Source organism: Panthera leo, chromosome C1 (assembly GCF_018350215.1).
Source record: "Panthera leo isolate Ple1 chromosome C1, P.leo_Ple1_pat1.1, whole genome shotgun sequence".
NCBI lineage: Eukaryota > Metazoa > Chordata > Mammalia > Carnivora > Felidae > Panthera > Panthera leo.
In genome coordinates this window covers 11228617-11247868 of record NC_056686.1, presented here as the reverse complement: position 1 = coordinate 11247868, position 19252 = coordinate 11228617, and the positions used below count along the sequence as shown (strand labels likewise).

The 19252-nt window shown below is 50.0% G+C and overlaps 1 protein-coding gene across 1 annotated transcript; it reads left to right on the top strand.

Moving 5' to 3' along the window:
• Positions 1 to 9126: 9126 nt before the first annotated feature.
• On the top strand, positions 9127 to 19248 carry AGMAT (agmatinase). The gene is made up of 7 exons (XM_042949962.1): positions 9127 to 9460; positions 10695 to 10897; positions 13643 to 13691; positions 14752 to 14947; positions 15667 to 15846; positions 17714 to 17798; positions 18471 to 19248. Exons 1-7 carry the CDS (start codon positions 9189 to 9191, stop codon positions 18542 to 18544), a joined length of 1059 nt encoding a protein of 352 aa, XP_042805896.1. The 5' UTR covers positions 9127 to 9188; the 3' UTR covers positions 18545 to 19248.
• The last annotated feature ends 4 nt before the right edge of the window (positions 19249 to 19252 follow it).

Sequence of the window (19252 nt, the reverse complement as noted above, 5' to 3'; positions counted from 1 at the left end):
CTCTGCTTGCTAGCTTGAAATGTATTAGAAGGAAAGAATGGTCTTCCCAAACCTCACGGCGGCTTGAAATCTTTTTTTTTTTTTTTTTTTTTTTTGAGAGACAGAGCATGAGCAGGGGAGGGGCAAAGAGAGAGGGCGACACAGAATCGGAAGCAGGCTCCAGGCTCTGAGCTGTCAGCACAGAGCCTAACTCGGGGCTTGAGCTCATGAACTCATGTCCCGAGAGATCATGACCCGAGCAGAAGACCGACTGGGCCCACTGGGCCCCCCAAGCGCCCCAACCCCCTGGCAGTTTTAAAAAGATCTGGGCCCTCCCAGTCATCTCCTTAAACCCCCTTCGTATTCGAGATACATGTATGTATTTTTCCCCCAGGCCTCGCCTGGTGCAAGGGACGGGGTGGGGGTGGGGGGGGGGGGTGGTGCGGATCACGGAAGTAGCCTGCGACGGGGTCCCCCCATGCCCTAGATTTTATGAACTGACGTGGGTACTGAGGCTCTGCCCCCTCGTTCTGAGAAGCTGGATTAGTTCTCTAAATTCAGTTGAAGTTGTACCTTTCCAATAACTACCTCAACAAGAACGTACCCTCCACCCCAAGAAAGTCCTCTTACTCCAGATGCAAGATCTCTCTTCCAGCCAGTGCTGCGTCTATCGTCCAACTCAATAGCTTTGATATCCCTAAATGTCACCCCTTCTTAAATGTTACAAACTTCACAGAACTTTTTCTGTGCCCACAGGAGGCGGACTTCAGCACCTGACCAGTCTTACTCTCAGGACATGCTCCTGCACGACCAAAGGAGCCTCACGAGCGCAGTTAGCACCGTTTTATCGCTTCACCGTCGCCGGTGCGGAAAGGTCCCTGCTGCCCCTTACGTGCTTGGTCACTCTCTGACCACGCCGTGCAAGGCCAGGACTTCGCGCGACACCGGGAAGGAAACCCCAAGAGGTCCTCCCGCGAAACCACCACCACCGTGGTCCCAGAGCCTTGCGGAAACGTACCTGCGCCGCATCACGTGTCTGCAGCGTAATCTCCCAGTGGGCAGGGGCGCCTCGTCACGTGACATGCGCAGGCCAATGCCTGGCGTCCTGCGCTCTGGGCTCCTGGTTGCTAGGCGACCCTCCCGCGGTCTGGGTTTATCCCGGGAGGTAGAGTCCAGCGCTTCAGACCCGGCCAGGGCTTTGGATGTGCCGCGACCTGCGGGGGCTTTTCGCGGCTGTCGCCACCTCTGTGGCGGAAGCCCGGGTGGCGATCCCCACCCCCGTGCGCCCTGCGGTCGGGCGGGCTCGTGGTCCCGTGAGACCGAGCGGGCGGCCGAGGCGCCGCGGGGCCGCGCCGGGTTAGGCCAGTGAACTCGCCTTGGCCAGCGCGGCTCGGGAGAACTGGCTCAGACTCCAGCTCGGGGCGGAGGTGTGACCGAGGCCGTGGCGAGCCGAGAAACTGGGGCCTGGTGCAAGTCCCAGGCGTGGGTGGCTTCCCGAAGCTTCCTTGCGCCTTATGTCAGGGCTTAGGCTTGTTGCCTTGGTCACAGAAAGGAAATGGGCAGTGGGGACTCTGTGCGCTACTAAGGCGTCTTGGGTGAGAAGATTGTGTCTTGAATAGTTGCAGACCAGAGGATAACAGATTTCCATTAAAAAAAAAAAATATTCCCCGAAGTGAAGAGTCAAATACTTAAAAAAAAAAAAAAAATGTTATATATACTTGCCATGGGCTTGGGAGTTGTATGTAGCTCAGCTCTAAAATTTCAGTTATAATCTTTTTTTTTTTAATTTCCCATGGTGCTACTCAATATTTTGAAGATAGGGAATACAGTTTTAATAGTTTTAATGTTTTGGCTAGTTTGTAAAATGTTTATTTTTGACAGAGAGAGAGAGAGAGGGTGCACGCTGGGGAGGGGCAGAGAGAGAGGGAAGCACAGAATTTGAAACAGGCTTCAGGCTCTGAGCTGTCAGCACGGAGCCCCACCCGGGGTTGGAACTGGTGGACCCGTGAACCGCTAGATCAAGTCAGAGGCTTAACCGACCGAGCCACCCAGGCTCCCCATCTTGGCTAATTCTAAATCTGTGTCACTTCTGGGTCAGTTTTTATTGGTTGGTTTGTGTCCTCGTTATGGGCCACATTTACCTGTCTCTTTCCATGCCTGGGATTTTATGCTTGGGTGCCAGGTATCGTGAGTGTTACTGTGTTTCGTGCTGCATATTTTTGTGTTCCTTTACATCTTAAACTTTGTTCTGAGGTGCAGTGAAGTTACTTGGGAATAGATTGATTCTTTGGGGTCTTGCTTTTTTTTTTTTTTTTTTAAGTTTATTTCTTCACTTTGAGAGAAGGAGACAGAGAATCCCAGGCAGGTTCTGAGCTGATAACGGGCGGGGCTCAAACTCACAAATCTTGAGATCGTGACCTGAGCCAAAATCAAGGGTCAACACTAAACCGCCTGAGCCACCCAGGCGCCCCTGGGGTCTTGCTTTTCAGATTTGTTAGGACCGGAGCAGTGCTAGTTCTAGGGCTGATTATTCCTTCTGAGGCAAGACTTTCATGAATATTCTTCTCAATGCCCCATAAATTATACAAGTTTTTCTTATTTGGCTAGTGGGAATAGGCACTATTCCTACCCTGGTGAGCACCTTTCCCTCTAAGCCTTTCAAGCGGTTCTTTTCCCAACCTTGGGTAATTTTCTTACATAAACGTGCAAAGCAGAACTTGTTGAATACCAGAATAGGGCCATCTACAGATCTCTGGGTTTCTCTCTTTCTCCTTTCCTCTCTCTCTCTCTCTCTCTCTCTCTCTCTGCTGTGTGTGTGTGTGTGTGTGTGTGTGTGTAGCTCTCCTCTCGGTGACTCTGGCCTGTGAGCTCCAGCTGCTTTGGTCACCCTGGGCTCCCAGCTCTGCCTTCACAACTCGGGGACTCCACTGAGCTCTGCCTCAGTTTTCATTCCCTGCACCGGAGCCCATAAGCTCGCGGTAAAAAACCAGGGCAAGTACCAAGGCTCACCCCATTTGGTTGTTCTTGCTCGGGATGACTATCCGCTGTGGCCATATGTTCGGTGTATTGAAAAAAAAACCCACTGTTTTCGTATTTTTTGTCCTCGTTTGGTTGGTTGAGGTGGGAAAGGAAATCATCTCTGTTTCTCTCTCTTGACTTCTGGAAGTGGAAATCCAAATACCACACCCATCGGGAACACTTATGATTCAAAACCATTGAATCTTGAAACTCTTAGGTTGCATGCTATTGAACTCACACCCAATTTATTCCAGGAGAAGACAGCTATTATCCGTCGTTATGTCCCTACAGACTTAACCAATAGCCTGATACTTGGCTGACACTCTGTAAAAGCTGGAGTGGATGAATAAACTATTTTGAGCAAACAGCTGTCGGTCAGCTTATGGTGTTTTCTTCCAACATTTGTTGATGGGCTTTTGCAATTTTCTTCTTGCCTGCCAGCAGCAAGTGAAAGCTAGGCAAAATGGAAATTTCTGGGACTTGTTATTCATGATTGTAATTATCCACAAAAATGCACCCTCTAAAAAAGCTTATTTACAGGCACGAGAAAACTTTTAGGGATGGGGGAAATGTTCTAAAACTGGGTTGTGGTGATGGTTGCACAGGTTTACAAAAAAAAATCATTGAATTGTACACTTAAAAACAGGTGAATTTTGTGATATATAAATTATACCTAAATAAGGCGGTTTAAAAAAAAAAAAGCTTATTGTGAAGATTTCCAAGGCATTTTAAGGTGAAACAAAGGAAGTTGCCAACCACTTTATATAAGCTAAGCCCAGTTTTGATTTTTTTCAAAAGCCTTATATGCTATGAAATACAACCTTACTTGGGTAGGGGTAGCCAATGATGGACTCTCACTTTGTACAATACACATGTATGAATTTTGTAATCAGAAGAAGTAAAGATTTTAAAAGGAAGATTAAAATTTATTTTTTTAATGTTTGTTTATTTTTGAGAGAGACAGTGCAAGCAGGGAAGGGGCAGAGAGAGAGACACACACAGAATCCGAAGCAGGTTCCAGGCTCCGAGCTGTCAGCACAGAGCCCCACGCGGGGCTCGAACCCACGAACCGTGAGATCATGACCTGAGCCGAAGTCACACACTTAACCGACTGAGCCACCCAGGGCCCCCAAGATTAAACTTTAAAAGAGAGAGAAAATCAAGCCAAGGGTGACACCAAAAGAAAAAAGTTCGATTTGACCCATCCACAAGGCAGTGGACAGGATATTAAATTAGAAATCAGAAAGCCCGAATTCTGTTCTCATTCTGGTTTTTGAACTCTGAGCTAAAACAAATTATTTAGCTGATGGCTATCATTCCAGAAACCAGGTTTGAGTCATGAAGTGAATATTTGGAGCCTGGATCTTCAGTGTCAAAAGTGGAACTTGGAAATAGTTTTGATAGCAACTGTGGAAGGATGTCAATTCAGGGGAGGTTTTTTTGTTTTGTTTTGTTTTTTGTTTTATCCTCTTGACTGTCCAAAAATGGTGAGACTCACTCTCTCCCAACCACTCTGACTGAAACCTTTAACAGGTAAGGCCATTTCTAATCCTGGATCCCGGGGAGGAAATGGCCTTGCACTATACTGTGACATCACTGGCTGAACACTTCAGTTTCCTTATCAAATATAGATAATATGTTTTATCTGTAGGGTAATTGGAAAGACAAACGAGATAATATACACCGAGTGTTCAATTCAGACAGAAATTGGGATGTAAAAGTAAGTCGTAATGAAACAGAACAAATACTTTCTCATGCCATTGACTTTATGATACTGCAGGAAACATTGTATCATACATGCTTTGTTGTATGAGATCTTATCTGTACTTCAAGCTTCGATCCTTCTCCTCGAACCGTGTATGATGACGTTCTCCTGGTCTGAACTGCCCAGCATGAGTTGGTTCGCAGATGGGTTTGTCTCCGTAGCATTTTCCCACGTGTCCCTGAGCTTTCCATCATTCTGGAACCTGGGTTTTAAGCCTCAGCCCCTTTAGTCCTCAATTACTGAGTATTCAGTCTCACTAGTAACTTGAGTCAGATCTACTTACTCAGGGTATATAGTTTATAGTTAATAATCAGCCCCGCATTTGTCTAACGCCGTTCGCACCATCGGGAGCAGGTTGACGATGTACTTTCAGCTGTGCGTCAGCACCAAGAAGTCAGGAGAGGTTAGCTATTGCAGGGGAAGAGGTGCTATTCAGAAGCAGCTGACTTCCTGCGAGAGGCAAAGAGGACTGCCATCTGAAAGAAATCAGGGGAAACGGCCGGGGCCTTAAAGAAATCTGAACATTTTCTGCAAGAGAGAATTAAACGGTGCAAAGATCACATTAAGGTGGCCTACTGCATAATAAAATCGTTGTGGGCTGATGAAATCAGACTAAATGACCTAAACTATGCGTCACATGATAGAAGATTGAAGGAGTGCTCTGTCCATTTGCTAAAACTCCTCTTCCTTATTAGCCGACCAAGCAGAAGTTTTCTGTGCCCTCTCCTGGCTTGACTTTGAAACTACATGACAGTGGTATTCTTTAAACTTCAGTGGGTGGGTCTTGCCTGTGATGAATTCATGCTCTCGCCTCCCTTTCTCTTGCCCCATTTGGACCAGAGAGAGGCTGAGTGGGCCATTTACATGGCTAAAAGCGGTTGGATCAATCAGGCTCCCGGTGTCCACTGGGCAAGCTGAATAGACCGAACGACCAATGTCGTGTTCAAATAGCACATACCATTTTCGAGATTCAGAAATGATGATGCCACTGCTGGAGGTTAACTCCATGCTCGTGTGTAAAGTATTCCCTGAGGGATTGTTGAGTATGTAACTTTATAGGTGAAGCATGGGGAGTCTGACCAACTTTGATGGAAGTATTCTAAACATGCTGGAAACTATTTTTCTTTAGGGCCAGTGGACAAAGAAGTGTAACAGTGGGTAGAGTGTCCCAGAAAGCTCCCTCCCCCCACGCCAGGTGTCTCACGGAGGCGGGAGTTGATGCAGGATCATTTCTTCAGTCTCTGCAAGCACAGACAAGTTCAAGGTGTTGACTCCTTCTTCTGTGGAGCCCTTGTATTATTCTTTAGGCCAAAGGGAATCCACGCAGATAGCCGGAACATACACAATGTTTTCCTCACATTCTTCGGCTGTCACGGCTTTTTCATCACCCTAGAGCTGGTCTCTGCAGCTTCCAGAAGATCTGTTCAGTCTTTCACTCACTCACCCACCAAACATTTATTCTATTACTTTTTTTTTTTAAGTTTATTTATTTGAGAGACAGGGAGAAAGAATCCTGAGCAGGCTCCATGCTGTCAGCCCAGAGCCCGACTCAGGGCTCACAGTTTGCGAGATCATGACCTGAGCTGAAATCAAGAGTCGGATGCTTAACCAACGGAGCCACCCAGACGCTCCTGTTTTTTGTTTTCTGAGGCACCAAAAATTAGAGGCGGGCCAAAAGGATGAAGCACGGATCGGAACTTAGAGTTTGCCAGAACGGTGCTTTGGAAACTTTCTCCTGTCATGACACACGTAGAGAAATCATACAATTTTGGGGCGCCTGGGTGGCTCGGTCGGTTAAGCGTCCGACTTCGGCTCAGGTCACGATCTCACGGTCCGTGAGTTCGAGCCCCGCGTCGGGCTCTGTGCTGACCGCTCAGAGCCTGGAGCCTGTTTCAGATTCTGTGTCTCCCTCTCTCTCTGCCCCTCCCCTGCTCATGCTCTCGCTGTCTCTCAAAAATAAATAAATGTAAAAATAAAAAATAAATTAAAAAGGAAAGTTCGGGGGGTGGGGGAACATTTAGCTGGTAAATAATACCAAATGTTTTAATGCTAACATAAACGTATTACGAAATGGAATGACACACACACATTTGCAAGATCAAGCATGAAACTGCAAAGAGACGTTGCGCTGGATGGAGCGTTGCCTTGAGCTGTCGCCCCAAGCCCAGCGGAAATGCGAATGAGCTCTCTCTCCTGCCACAAGTAATGGAGATTCGTGGATCGCGGAGCGAGGATTTCACTTTTTTTCCTGATCCCAGTTCCTATACTTGAAAACTGAGAATTTTAAGGGTTTTAAGAGTTCCAGAGACGGTGGTTTGAGCACGGGCTTCAGCAGAACATTGGCATGTGGAGATGAGCGTCGTGGGAGAGAACCTTCCGGGCGAGGAGATGGCATGAGCAAAGGACTGGAGGCAAGAAAGTGAGGGCTGTGTAAGGTGAACAGTGGCTCGAGAGCCAAGTACTGGAAGATGCACGAAAGGAAACAGAATTTAAAAAGCAGATTGCGAGGCACCAGGGTGGCTCAGTCGGTTAAGTGTCCGACTTCGGCTCAGGTCATGATCTCACGGCTCATGGGTTCGAGCCCCACATCAGGCTCTGTGCTGACAGGTCGGAGCCTGGAGCCTGCTTCTGATGCTGTGTCTCCCTCTCTCTGCGCCCCTCCTCCGCTCACGCTCTGTCTCTCTCGCTCTCTCTTCTCTCAAAAAGAAACATTATAAAAAAAAAAAACAAAACTGGATTGGCTTCAGGAAGCGTTATCTGGTGGGAGAGTGGAGACACCAAGTGGAAAGCTGTGGCTGGCACCACAGTAACAGCAGAGGGAGCCAGTGGGGGTCTTGTAAGCAGGGAACCACCAGGACTGAACAAAGCATTGGGCAGAGAGCAGGATCAAGAAGGAGGTGGAAAGTTGCTGAGCCACAGGCCACCTGAGGTGCCATCAGACCATCCAGGTGGGGAGTCAGAAAACGGCAACTGGGGGGCGCCCGGGCGGTTCAGCCGGTTGAGTGTCCGACTTCGGCTCAGGTCATGATCTCGCGGTCTGTGAGTTCGAGCCCGGCGTCGGGCTCTGTGCTGACAGCTCGGAGCCTGGAGCGCGTTTTGGATTCTGTGTTTCCCTCTCTCTGCCCCTCCCCCACTCATGCTCTGTCTCTCTCTGTCCCAGAAGTAAATAAACATTAAAAAAAAATTAAAAAAAAAAGAAAGAAAGAAAACGATACAGCCAGGACAAACACTATGGGAGAAATGGTGCTAGAATCTGTCCATAGGGGTGGTAAGGGAGTGTCGCTTTTTTTTCTGGAAAACGGCAGGGACCTGTTCTGCAGCCGTCTTGCGACACGGAACACCCAGGATTGACCATTAGGAAACTTTGCCCCCATCGTGCAGAGTGGAGGCTGGGCGGTGTGGGTTTAAGGTGTGACGTACACGTAAAGGTTACCATTGACAATTTTTTCTTTTTAACGTTTATTCACTTTTGAGAGACACAGAGAGAGTATGAGACTCTCTCTGTCTCTCAACTCACGACCTGAGAGATCATGACCTGAGCCGAAGTCCAATGCTCAACCGGCTGAGCCATGCAGGCGCCCCATGAAGGTTACCGTTTAAAGCCAATGCCGGCCTCTTCCATTCAATTTCAACTTCCAGAGATTAAAAATGTATTTACCACCACCCATGGCTCACATAACTTCATGACAAGTCACTTTTTCTTTCCCTGGTGGTCCCCGCCCCCCCGCCAGAAATAAAGAGGACTGGAGATTAGGGGGCCCCCTGGCAGTGTGACCTTCACCAAGCTGGTCTCTAAGGCCTTTTTTAAAAAAGGTTATTTAGAAAGACTCTACCCCCTGGGGCGCCTGGGCAGCTCAGTTGCACAGGCCTCTTGATCTCTTCTAGCTTCGTGGTCTCACAGGTCAGGTGTTCAAGCCCAGCCTGCGGCTCAGCTCTGATGGTGCAGAATCTGTTTAGGATTCGGTCTCTCCCTCTCGCTCTGGCTCTCTGCCCCTCCCTTGCGCATGCTCTCTTTCTCTCAAAATAAATAAACTTAAACAAGAGACTCTGCTTCCCGGGAATCTTACCCCAGGCATTTCGTAACACATTATTTAAAAAAAATGCATTTCCAATTTCTCTTCCTTAGAGAAAGTTTTCTCTCCCCCCTTTAACTCTTTCTGCTTTTAAAAAATATTACTCTGAAAGGGAGAAGCAGGCGCCAAGGGCTTGTTTTTGCGGGGCGCAGACCCCAGGGACAGTGCGGTGGCCGCGGGGGTGGGGGCGGGGGCGTCCCCCGGGGCCCGGTTCTATTTACCGAGGGAGCCGGAGGCCGAAGTCCAGAGAGGGGGCGGGGAGAGCGCGGCCCCTCGTCCGCCCTTGATCCCCAGGCCGCCGGCCCTTTGAGCACAGTCGGCCGTTCGGGCCGCTGCGGGGACCGGCGGGCGACATGCTGCGGCGGCTGGGGTCCCTCTGCGCCCGGAGCCTGGGAGCCCGCGGGGGCGCGCGTCCTGCCGCGGGGCTCCGCCACCTGGGCCGCGGCCCCCGCCGCCGGGCCTCCGATGCTCCCCGGAACCAGCCCCCCAGCTCCGAGGTCGTGGCCCGGCCGGTGGGCGTCTGCTCCATGATGCGGCTGCCGCTGCAGGCCTCCCCCCAGGGGCTGGACGCCGCCTTCGTCGGGGTGCCCCTGGACATTGGGACCTCCAACCGGCCCGGGGCGAGGTAAGGCCCCCAGGACTGGGGGACACGTGGCCGGACCACCCGAGGCCACTGGGCGCGAAAGCCCCACGGACGGCGCCTCCCCTCAGCCAGGGTGGGGGTGGAAGCTGGTGCCGGCTCCAGAACGCCCCTAATCGACTGACAGACCGTTGGTTCCCCCCTCCCTCATCACACGATGCCGATGGCACCTGATCTAGATGGCACCCGATCAAGAATTGCTCAAACACGAGGCTTTTATTTTTTTAAGGTTAAAAATATATATATTATTTTTTAAATTCTTAATTTTTTTAAACATTTACTCATTTTTGAGAGAGAACGGGAGACAGAGCATGAGTGGGGAAGGGACAGAGAGACACACACACACACACACACACACACACACACACAGAATCAGAAGCTGGCTCCAGGCCCTGAGCTGTCAGCACAGAGCCTGACGTGGGGCTCGAACTCACGGACCGCCAGATCATGACCTGAGCCAAAGTCTGACGTTTAACAGACTGAGCCAACCAGGCGCCCCTAAAAATTATTTTTAAATAACCTCTACACCCAGCGTGGGGCTGGAATTTACAACCCCAAGATAAGGGTGGTAAACTCTATCGACTGAGCCAGGCAGGCGCCCCAAGGCATTTTTTTCCCTAAGATCATGGCAGAGGAAGTGAAGTCAAGTCTGTTTTCCTAAATAGTGAGCATCAGCTATGTCTGATTGGGCTCAGCCACTTTACAGATGTAAATACTGTATAGACGAATAATCTGAAGTAGAAATGCCACCATTTATTAAATGTCTACTGAATGCAAGGGGCTTTGCATAGATGACCTCACTTCATTCCTATAACAACCCAGGAGGGTAAATATTTTACAGATTAGGAAACTGAGGCTCACGGAGATGAAGAAGTTATCTAATGCCAATTAGTAAATTGATGTTGGGTGGGCTTCCAAATCTGTGCCTTTAATCTCTTCAGTATACAGCCTGGGTTTTAGTGATTCTCAATCAGGGATGATTTTGACCCCAGGGGACATTTGGTGGTGTCCTTGGAGGACTTTTTGGTTATCACAACTTGCTCCTGGCATCTAATCGGTTACAGACCAGGGGAACTATCCCACAATGTACCGCATGGCCCCCCACATCAAAGATTCATCCAGCCCCAAATATCAGCAGTGCAGAGGCTGAGAAACCCCGGCCGAGGTAGGACCTCTGACCTTGCAGGGATGGTTCACAGGATGATTCTTCCTCCTCCAGATTTGGACCCCGGCGGATCAGGGAAGAATCCGTGATGCTTCGGACGACTAACCCTAGCACGGGGGCCCTCCCCTTCCAGTCCCTCTCGGTTGCAGACCTAGGTGATGTGAATGTCAATCTTTACAACCTTCAGGACAGCTGCCGTCTAATTCGAGAGGCCTATCAGAAAATCGTAGCAGCTGGCTGTATTCCTCTGACCTTGGGTAATAACATCTACGAGGGCAAGTGCAGTTCTCTGCACGGAGGGTTTATTTATCACGGGCAAGCCGCGGTGAATATGGAGACGGCATAGGAAAGAGAATTTGTAATCCTTTTTGTTTGTTTGTTTATTTTGAGTGGGGGTAGAGAGAGAGGGAGAGAGAGAATCCCAAGCAGGATCCATACTCAGTGCGGAACCTGATGCTGGGCTGGATCCCCCGACCGTGAGATCGTGACCTGAGCCGACCTGAGCCACGATCGAGTTCGACGCTCAAGCAACTAACCCACCCAGGCGCCCCTCTAATTAATGTTTTTTCTCCCCTGGGGGGAGGATATTTACATTTTTGGACTGGTACGATTGACAGGGATGGACTAGGGTGAGGCAAACGCATTCACTTTAATGTTTGTTTATTTTTGAGAGACAGACAGACAGACAGAACGTGAGCAGGGGAGGGGCAGAGGGAGAGGGAGACAGAATCCAAAGCAGGCTCCAGGCTCTAAGCTGTCAGCCCACAGGCAAGGCATTTGCTTTAGTGCAAAATTTAAGGGGGGAGGCAGGGAGGTGCCAAAAGTCAACAATAAATATGACTGACTTTTCCCTTTTGCCTGAGGCTCCGATAGGGCTCAGAATAGCAGTGTTACTGATCCTATCTTTCTTTAAAATTTATCATGGATTTTTTTTGGGAGTACCGATTTTGAATTTTAAAAGTATTACATTAAACTAGTAGTATTTATCTTAATCACTGAGGTTTTTTGTTTTGTTTTGTTTTGTTTTGTTTTTGGTGTCCCTTAAATTTTGCATCCCAGCAAGTGCCTCTACCCACCTCACCTTTGTCACCTCCCTCCTCCATTCCAGGCCCCCGGGGGGAAGGCTCACAACAGGGGCTCAATTGTGACTTCCTAACTATTTCAAGAACCTGCTTTTATATGACTTTGAGAGAGAGGTGCGAAGGGGCATTTTCCTCCAAGTCAGGGTCTCTCTGTCCATCTATGGGGCAGTTTTCCTCTTATCCCCCCACCCCTCCCACCCTTCCATTTCTCTTTCTCTTCCAGTTCACAAAGAGTTAAAATGACACAGACCTTTTTCCAAATATCCAAATGTATTTTTGCCAAAAGCGTGGGCCCAGCCTGCAGAACATCGTGCGTGGTGTGGAGTGTGGTTTCTGGAGGGACGCAGTTTGAAATCTCAGCTTTACCTCTCCCTAGCTCCTCCTGCGTCATTTCCTCACCTGTAAAATGGGAATCATAGCACCTACCTCACTGTGTTGTGTGAGGGCCACATAATGAAAGCGCACATAAAGTGCCCCGCATCCTGACTGGCACATTTTAAGCTTCTGTAAATGTGGCTACTGTTGTTTTTAACGGCCATCCATCGTAATACTTCTTTACTGAGCTGGCCAGTGCAGTGCCCATTGGCCACATGTGGTTATTGAAACTGAAATTAATTTTCAGTCGGTTTAGTGGCTGACTCTCAATTTCGGTTCAGGGCGTGATCTCCCGGTTCGTGAGTTCGAGCCCCGCATCGGGCTCTGCACTGACCGTAAGGAGCCTGCTTGGGATTCCCCCTCTCTCCCTCTCTCCCTGCCCCTTCCCTGCTCGTGCTGGTTTTTTTCTCTCAAAATAAATACACTTGGGGCGCCTGGGTGGCGCAGTCGGTTAAGCGTCCGACTTCAGCCAGGTCACGATCTTGCGGTCCGTGAGTTCGAGCCCCGCGTCAGGCTCTGGGCTGATGGCTCAGAGCCTGGAGCCTGTTTCCTATTCTGTGTCTCCCTCTCTCTCTGCCCCTCCCCCGTTCATGCTCTGTCTCTCTCTGTCCCAAAAATAAATAAAAAAACGTTGAAAAAAAAAAATACACTTAAAAAAGTAAAATTAAAAGTAATTAAAATAAAAGAAAAAATTCAGCTCCTCCGTGGCCTGAGCTACATTCCAGTGGCCACATGTGGGGAGTGGCCACCACGGTGGCCAGTGCAGCTAGAGAACATGCCCATCATTGCAGAAAGAAAGCCCTACTGGACAGAGCTGTTCCAGACATTTTACCTGTAAGCTTTAATTTGTTTCCTCTTTTTAAATTTTATTTATTTGTTTTGAGAGAGAGAGAGCCAACAGGGGCAGAGAGAGAGGGAGAGAGAGAATCCCAAGCAGGCTCCACGCTGTCAGCAGAGAGCTTGACGTGGGGCTCGATCCCACGCACCATGAGATCATGACCGACGTGGGGCTTGATCCCATGAACCGTGAGATCGTGACCGGAGCCAAAGTCGGATGCTTAACCAACTGAGCCACCCAGGTGCCCGTTTCCTCTTTTAAATTTTTTTTTTTTAACGTTTTTTTATTTTTATTTTTGAGACAGAGAGACAGAGCGTGAACAGGGGAGGGGCAGAGAGAGAGGGAGACACAGAATGTGAAACAGGCTCCAGGCTCTGAGCTGTCAGCACAGAGCCCCACGCGGGGCTCGAACTCACAGACCGTGAGATCATGACCTGAGCCGAAGTCGGACGCTTAACCGACTGAGCCACCCAGGCGCCCCTTCGTTTCCTCTTTTAGATGACAATGTGATCCCGAGTATCCAGTGGCCATTTTCCCACCACTGAACAAGATCTCATTTTAGCTGAGTATGTTATAGTTCTTCAGTCCAATCAAAAGGGTGGCACCGTTGGGCGATTTGAGGATTGCTCTGTAAAATACACGGTCCCCTCCCCCCCCCCCCCCCCATCTTATCCACATGTCAGATGTTTTCTTTTTCCTCTTTGCAGGTGGAGATCACACAATCACATATCCTATATTGCAAGCGATGGCAAAAAAGTAAGTCCCGGGCGTCTGGTTCCACACAGGGTTTCAAACTTCAGGGGCTAGGGAATGAGTTGTTTGCGACTCCCTGGCATCGAGTGACCTCTGCTGGCTCAGGTTATTTGGGGTGATAGGAAATTCCCGGCTGAGTTGCTTCTGTGGATCAAAATTAAGGTCGGGCGAGCTCCAGGTGTCTCTGTCAGTCACCAGCTGGGAGCCAAGACAGTTTATTTTTAACACTTCTGGCCACCCTGGCTTGCCCTACATCGGCTCTGGTGAATGCATGCTCAGCCTGTGCCTCTGTTTTGGGAAGATGAGCCCCTCGCGAAATATACAACCCCGGTTAACTTCAGTTTCTGTTTTGCTTCAAAGGCCAAATGCACAATGATGTTGCTTGCCGGGGAGGGGCCCCGTTTCTTCCCGAAAGGGCCCCTTCCCCAGAGAATGGGAAAATGGATATTCTAGTGATGGAAGTCTACCAGGGACGAACTAACTTTGGTTAATTAGCCTGAAGAAGAGGCAGAAGGGCCAAGGCGGTGGCGGCTCCAGTATCCATATGAGGGAAAGACATGTGGGCAGCCTTCTGGTTGGTGGTGGGTGGGCTCAAGTGTTTTCTGGAGGCTGGGCTTGCCCAGCATCGATTTAGACGATATGTTTCTTTGGGGCGGCCGGCAGGGTTGATGGAGATTATGGAGAGGGAGCTGGGTTTGAAGCTGCTTCTCGGTGCCCCGGTTGTAGACAGGCTCTGATTAGTTCAGCCGAGCTCACCTGAGCCCCCATCCTTCCTTCTCATCCTCCTGGGCCTCTCCGTCTCCAAGTGAAGAAAATTCGTGGTGCTAGGCAGTGGGTGGGTAAGCTTCAGTACCTGTCTGTTCTCTGCCTGCCTTTCTCTGAGTTTATCGCTCTGAGATGCTAAACCATTTGCAGACGGAAACCAGTTGCAAGGCCGGTAATTGATGGCAGGTCTCCGCCCCGTGGCCACGAGCCGTGAAGTTTGGAAGTTCGGTAGCCTAGGGGGTGGCTGTGCTCAGGCCCCAGGAGGAGGTCTGGCCTCTGAGCTGTGTGTTGTCATCAGGCATGGCCCCGTGGGGCTGCTGCACGTGGATGCCCACACGGACACGGCTGACAAGGCCCTAGGGGAGAAGGTCTATCACGGGACGCCCTTCCGCCGGTGCGTGGACGAGGGACTCCTGGACTGTAAGCGTGTGGTGCAGATCGGCATCCGGGGCTCCGCCATGACCCTGGATCCCTACAGATACAGCTGGAGCCAGGTGACAAACCAAACGCCCCTCCCTCTGTCCCCCGTCTGCAAAGTGCCTTTCTGTCCGGTGCCCCCTCAGTGGTAGCTGTAGATTCAACAGGGGCTTCGGTGACCAAATTCAGAAAACGGGACGGAAGGCCGAGTGGCCATCGAGAGGGTCACGTGGAGCTGAGAGGAGCGAGGCTGTTAGTTCGTGAGGCAAAGGAGGCCTCTCGTCGCTGGGGTGGGGAGACGGGCGGAAACACACCCGTCCCTGGGCCGTCGCTGGCCTGGAAAAGAGCTGGGGAGGCCCAAAGCCAAGGCGAGCGGCCACCTTTCCGGTTCCTGTCCTCTTCCCCACCAGGCAGAGCGGCTCCTAGGTGGACACGTGTGGCAAGATCCCAACAGGAAAGACCCAAGTCCCCTGCTTTTAGAGTGTGCCAAGGCTAGTCTTGGAGGAGGTGCTACCACGAGCTGACCCGAGTTTCTCCCTCTCGTCCTAGCCAAGCTGCTCTCCGATCCCGTCCCCCCTGGGGCAGCTTCGACTGCCTACCTGCTTCTTCACCAGCTGTCGTTCCTCCCTTCCTCACCAGTCAAACGGGGACGACCGTTCCGTCCTCGTGAAGATTGGGGGGTCACGTGTGAAGCGTCCACAAGCACTTGGCGTGGGGGTTGGCACAGGAGAAATGCCCCGTAAATGCTGCCATGCAGAAGCCTCGACCTCCTGCTCTTTACTTCCTGCCTCCTCAGGGCTTCCGGCTGGTCCTGGCTGAAGACTGCTGGATGAAGTCCCTGGTTCCTCTGATGGGGGAAGTGAGGCAGCAGATGGGAGGCAAACCCGTGTACATCAGCTTTGACATTGACGGCTTGGATCCCGCCTATGCCCCGGGGACAGGGACGCCCGAAATTGCTGGTCTCACCCCTAGTCAGGTAAGGAGGTTTCACCAGTGATAGTTCCCGGGGGTGAGGATTCTTAGCCAGCGCCCCCCCCCCCCCCCCCCCCGCCACACCCCCCACTTTCCTGGGACGTGTAGTGAGTCTTCAGGATCAGGATAGGATTTTAAAAGCAGGGCACTTGGCCTTTTACTCTGCTCAGGGCTGACCACAGGTTGAACACTCTTCTGGCGCGAGGAGTGGACTGATTTGGCAAAGGCCCTCGTTTCTTCTCTGGGACATAACTGTCTGTTATTTGAGCTTTGTGCCTCTGATCAGCTGTAGTTGGTTCATGGGGACAGTTTGCAGCATCCCCTCTTAAAAACACTGAACTTGGGGCGCCTGGGTGGCTCAGTCGGTTCAGCATCCGACTTCAGCTCAGGTCATGATCTTGCGGTCCGTGAGTTCGAGCCCCGCCTCGGGCTCTGTGCTGACAGCTCAGAGCCTGGAGCCTGTTTCAGATTCCGTGTCTCCCTCTCTCTCTGCCCCTCCCCCGTTCATGCTCTGTCTCTCCCTGTCTCAAAAATAAATAAACGTTAAAAAAAATTAAAAAAAAAAAAAAAACACTGAACTTATCTTTTTGGGGTTAAATTTAAAAAGTGCTCACTATGGGACTACCTACCAAGGTAGTTCAAGAGTTTTAGAAACATCCAAATAAAGCTCTCTTTTCCTTTTTTGAGAGAGAGAGAGAGAGAGCGAGCGAGTGCACATGAGCAGGGAGGGGCAGAGGGAGAGGGAGAGAGAATCTCAAGCAGGTGACGTGCCCAGTGTGGACCCTGACGTGCGGACCCTCATGATTGTGAGATCATGGCCAGAGCCAAAATCAAGAGTTGGATGTTCAACCAACTGAGCCACCCAGGTGGCCCCCAAATAAAGATCTAAGGTGTGCTGAGTATAAATTAATGCAGGAGGCAGAATTGGAGTGTGGTTATAACTGGAAGGTAAGCTGCAGGAGGGTAGGGCTTTTATTTTACCAGCCCACCCGTCAGTCTAGAACAGTGCCTGACTTAAAGGGTAGGAACTCAAAGGCACTTGAGTAAATAAATGAAGGCCACTTACACCTATCAATGATCTTATCTCCTCTAAGAAAGGGGCATGTTAGCAACTACCTCTTCCAAGCCATTCTCCATCAGTTCCCCTCGGAGAGATTTCTAAGACACAATCCTCATTCCTCAGTTTATCATTCTTCTGGGCTTTTCACCGGCACAATGGAAACTCTTTGAGATGACGTGACTTCTTCCTACCATCCCCCTCACTTATCTTGTCTTCTGGCCACATCCAACTACCGGTATTTCTTTCCATCTTGGGGTCTTTGCGTGTGTCTTTCTGCCCAGGCTGCCCTATCCCTAATCCGCTTGGTCAATTCCTTGAACTAAGTGTTTCCACCTTGGGGAGGGCTTCCCTCAGCCAGCTCTTTGGGTGGTTTTTGTATTATACTTTGCTACACTTGTGGTTTTTTTTTTTTTTTTTTTTTTTTTTTTTTTAAGTAATCTCTGCACCCAACACGGGGCTCGAACTCACAACCCTGAGATCAAGAGCTGCATGCTCTACTGACCGAGCCAGCCAGGGACCCCTACGCTTGCTTTTCTTGAAGCCTTTCATGCATGACATTGAAATGACTGGTTTGCTTGTGTCCATCATCACACGATGGACCCCCCTCGGGAGCAGGGGCTGTGTGTTGGCCATTGGTGTCTACGTGATGCCCAGCAGTGTGCCTGGCAGTCGATAAACGTTTATCGAGCGGAAGCAACAGCTCCAAGTCCAAGGGTGGGCATGCATTGGGAGAGATCCACTGAGATCTCTGTAGTTGCTTTTCCCGGTCACTGGTTACTGCTGTGGACAACTCGGGCTTGGTCTTGCACAGGCGCTGGAAATCATCCGGGGTTGTCAAGGCCTGAACGTGGTGGGCTGTGATCTTGTGGAAGTGTCACCGCCTTATGATCCTTCTGGTGAGTAAGTGACAGTGCTGTGATCCGTAAGCAGCTGCGAGTTTAAATTCTATTAATCTGCTTAATAAGTAGAAGATGGCTGCGTCCTTTTGTATAACTTGGGAACCTGCTGAGCGTGTTTTGCAGTGAAGAAAATAAACCTATTGCTCCACACCTTACAGACATGAGCTAATTAACTCGAACACACACCCCTGGGAGGTGGCTCTTACTAGCTTGCCCTCCCGTCAGCAGAAGGAAAACCAGCCTGCAGGAACAGTGATAAGGTAATTGGTAGTAGGATAGCATAGCCCCCTCTCCTCCTTTGCTGTTTCATGGAGAAGTGAATTGTCGCGGCCTAAGTGATGTTTATTAATATTAAAAAAGTGGGCAGTTAGCTGGTTTAGGAGAGATATTCAAAGCAGAGGCCGCCCCGACAATTTCAATTTAGAGAACTTACAGACCGAGGCCTGTCAGCTTCGGAGGAGGGTAGGTGATAAATACAATACACACCATTATTCTAGGCTTTCCTTTGGGGTGGGAATCTGTTTGTAAACAAAGAACCTTCTGGTTCAGGGGAAAGCGTGTCCACAGGGTGGCTGGGCAGAAGAGGGAATCTGGAAAGGCGGCACAAAGGCAAGCGAGAGGCTCGGCCCGCTGGCTCGGTGTTCACCTTTGGTTTTTTTATCTTTGTAGGAAACACGGCCCTCCTGGCGGCTAACCTGCTGTTTGAGATGCTGTGTGTGCTCCCCAAAGTGACAGTCGTCTGAACCTCGTGCTCTTCCTGATAAATCAGCAGCTTGTGTCGATGACAGGTTCTCAGGAATTTATGTGCAAGAGGCCCGAGTACTCAAGAGTTTACGCCAGTAAAACCTTCTGCTAGAGTGTCACTGGAGGCTGTAAAATCAGGGCATTCAGTAGAAGTCTGATCCAACAGCTAATATTTCTAAGGAGTCTGAATTAAAGAGAAGCACGTGTGTTGTTACAAGGGACAGAGCATTTAGTTTAGGATTATCTAAAAACTGGAGAAATGAAATATAAAAAAAAAAAAAACAACCCATAGGACAGAATCCCGTATAAACATCTCCTATGTCTCTAGTTTGTCTTCCTTTACACTATGGCTCCTCCTGAGGAACTCAGGGCTGCGTCTGGGTTTTAGGCCATTTGTGAACATAAACAAATAGTTTGAAAGTAACATGCAGACCCTCACAAAGAAACTGCCCACCCAACAGCCCAGGAGGGCGCATGGAATGTCTTTTCAACCAGACAGCGGGTGGCCTCCAAAGTGCCCTTGGTGACACTTCCTTAACCTACTCCCTGCCTCAGTTTCGCATCATCTGCTCTTTGCGCTGGCCCACCCTCTAGGATAGCAGCTCCTGAGATCTGCACTGAAGATTCAGGCATGTGTTGAGTTACACACAAATTCAATTTTGTTGAGAACGGGTCCACGATCAAACCCTCCTCTTCCTGATGCAAGG